Source organism: Nematolebias whitei, chromosome 1 (genome assembly GCF_014905685.2).
Source record: "Nematolebias whitei isolate Nwh7 chromosome 1, NemWhi1, whole genome shotgun sequence".
Classification (NCBI taxonomy): domain Eukaryota; kingdom Metazoa; phylum Chordata; class Actinopteri; order Cyprinodontiformes; family Rivulidae; genus Nematolebias; species Nematolebias whitei.
The window spans coordinates 16,433,368-16,436,618 of NC_056498.1; the positions used below are offsets into that span (position 1 = coordinate 16,433,368).

The following is a 3,251-nucleotide window of genomic DNA, read 5'->3' on the forward strand; positions in this document are numbered from 1 at the left end:
CTCTCTAGGACTTACCAGTTGTCATATCTCACGTTAGGGGGCGCTGTAGAGCAGTTTGGCCACGCCCACTTTTGGTTCCATTATCATACTACTATTTCTCGCGGGGGACAATTTTGGGTAAAGTTTGGCTAGGTTTCAAATATGCTAACCCCTCCAAATAAGCGCTTAAACATTGAAAAGAATAAGAAGAATAATAATAAGAAACGACACAATTACAATAGGCCTTCGCAGCGCTTTGCTGCTCGGGCCTAATAATAATAAGAAACGACACAATTACAATAGGCCTTCGCAGCGCTTTGCTGCTCGGGCCTAATAATAATAATAATAATAATAAACGACACAATTACAATAGGCCTTCGCAGCGCTTTGCTGCTCGGGCCTAATAAGAAACGACACAATTACAATAGGCCTTCGCAGCGCTTTGCTGCTCGGGCCTAATAATAATAAACGACACAATTACAATAGGCCTTCGCAGCGCTTTGCTGCTCGGGCCTAATAATAATAATAATAATAATAATAATAATAAACGACACAATTACAATAGGCCTTCGCAGCGCTTTGCTGCTCGGGCCTAATAATACGTTATTTATAAAGCTCTTTAAAACAACCACAGCTGCAACAAAGGGCTGTTTGGACCTCAGCACCTCCAGGAGCAGCTGATCAGCTGATCTGAGGCACCGAGCAGGAAAGTACAGGTGAAGCAGCTCAGAGAGGTAGGATGGGGCAAGACCATTTAAACTTTTAAAAACAAATAAAAGAATCTTAAAATGAACTCTAAAATGAACAGGCAGCCAGTGAAGTGAAGCCAGAGTGGGGGTGATGTGTTCCCTCTTATGAGCTTCAGTTAGAAGCCGAGCAGCAGCGTTCTGGACCAGCTGGAGACGTCTGAGGGAGGACTGGCTGACTCCAAGGTAAAGAGTGTTGCAGTAATCCATCCGAGAGGTGACAAAGGCATGGATTACTGTTTCCAGCTGCTGGTGACCTTGACCACCGCTCCAGTCTGGGAATCAAATTTAAAATCACTGTCCATTTTAAAACCCAAGTTAGAAACTGTTTTCTTTATATGTGGTGCCAGAGGACACAGATCAAGAGAGCAAGGTCCACAGGAGCCACTAGGACCAAACACCAACACTTCTGTTTTCTTTTCATTAAAATTTAAGAACTTTAAAGACATCCAGGCTTTGATGTCTTCAAGACACAACAGAAGTGACCTAATTGAGGGGGTAGCTTTATTATTTAGTGGCAGATAGATCTGACTATCATCAGCATAACAGTGAAAAAAGATCCCATGCTTCCTGAGGATTGATCCCAAAGGAAGCAAGTAAAGGGAGAAAAGCAGGGGACCTAAAATAGAGCCTTGTGGAACCCCAAAACACAAAGAAGCAGTGGAGGATTCAGAACCAGCTATGTTGACAGACATGGTTCTGTCTGCCTGATAGGATCTAAACCAGCTCAGTGCAGTACCACAGATACCCACTTGGTGCTGTAAGCGTGATAATGTGGTCCACAGTATCAAAGGCCGCGGTTAGGTTGAGCAGGACAAGAACCATGTGTTCACCAGAATCACTGGCCATGAGAATATCGTTAAAAACTTATTTAACACAACATTACTTCAAAAATGTCTCTTTAACTTCAGATGTTTTTTTTTTTTTTCCTACAGAGGTCAGATAATGTCAGCATTCAGCCTCCTTGCTTCATTACCAGAGGATCAGTTCCGATGTTCGATCTGTCTGGAAGTCTTCACTGAACCAGTCACCACACCGTGTGGTCACAACTTCTGCCAGAATTGCCTCAACCAACACTGGAGCGACAGCGAGTTTTACCTCTGTCCAGCATGTAACAAAAGGTTCCACGTCAGGCCGGAGTTCTCTACAAATGAAATCATTGCAGACATTTCAGTTCAGATAAAGAGAAGAAAATGTGAGGCGCTCGAAAGCAACGATGCACCGTGGCAGGTGAAGTGCGACCTCTGCACAGACAAGTTCAGGGCGTCCAAATCGTGCCTGGTGTGTCTGACATCGTACTGTGAAGCCCACCTGGAGCCTCACCAGAGGGTCCCCTCCCTAATGAGACACAAGCTGGTGGAGCCACTGGAGAACATGGACGAGAGGGTCTGTGAGAAACACAGCAGGATCCTGGAGTTTTTCTGCAGGAGTGAACAAGTGTGCATCTGTCTGCTGTGCTGTGAGACGGAGCATAGAGACCACGAGACCGTACCTGTTGAAGTGGAGGGGGCCAAACAGAAGGTGAGACTGCACTTGAATGATGGTCCTGAAAATACACAACTGGTCTAACCACATTTATTCTCCTATAATTTCCTGTTTTAGGAAAATATTGAGTCCAACCAAGCAAGGATCAAACTGATGATTGACAAGAGAACGGAGAAGATCGAGGAATTTATGAATTCTTCAGAAATGAGAAAAGTGAGTAGTTACTCAAACTTCCTGTTTACAAAATATAACATTATAGTGAATTTTGCCAGTAATAAGATTGTTTTGTAAACAGGTGAAAGTAGAAAAGGAGATTGAAAACAGTGAGACACTTTTCAATAACCTGATAGAGAATGTACAAGAGATTCAACGTAAACTGAAATCAAACATTGATGAGAAGCTGAGGAAGTCCCAGGACCAGGACCAGGGGATGATTCGGAAACTGAAGGAGGAAGTCACAGCTCTGCAGAGGACGCACTCACAGCTGGAGGAGCTTTCAAAAAATGAAGACCACCTTCATCATCTGCAGGTTAGTCAACCCATTCTCAAATCTAAAACATGGAAAGTCAGGCCGTGCATATTCATCGTGTTCGAAGTGTGAAGTAGAACCCGAGGCAGGGGCGGTCCTAGCCTGTTTGGTGCCATGGGCTAACAACCCCGAGACCCCCCACCCCGATTCTACATCACCTAACTCCCCCACCCCCACCAGTACAGACATGCTCAAATCCTTTAGATTACCATGTACCATCATAGACACATGCAAAAATTACTTTAATATTTTATTTTTAAAAAGTTTAAATTGAAGAAACTAGAATAATACTATAAACACACATAGTAAGACACAAATACTGTATACCAAAAGTACATACAGTAGTGCCTCGTTTATCATGGGGGATCCATACCCTGAAGCCCCGTGATAAGTGAAAAACCGCGAAGTAGGGATAGTAGTACAAGTAGTAAGTAGTAGTTTATTTTAGTATTTATTTATTCATTCAACCTTTATTTATACAGGTTAGTCTTGTTGAGCCACGAGGACTCATT

General features: G+C 43.3%; 1 protein-coding gene across 1 annotated transcript in view; it reads left to right on the plus strand.

Moving 5' to 3' along the window:
* The first annotated feature begins 1,670 nt into the window (after nt 1-1,670).
* The window catches only part of LOC119417012 (E3 ubiquitin-protein ligase TRIM17-like), a 2,812-nt gene continuing 1,231 nt past the window's right edge, over nt 1,671-3,251 (plus strand). The window contains exons 1-3 of the mRNA XM_037684215.1: nt 1,671-2,246; nt 2,328-2,423; nt 2,506-2,739. Of these exons, the coding sequence (XP_037540143.1) occupies nt 1,671-2,246; nt 2,328-2,423; nt 2,506-2,739 (906 nt within the window). The remainder of the gene's footprint in view (nt 2,247-2,327; nt 2,424-2,505; nt 2,740-3,251) is intronic.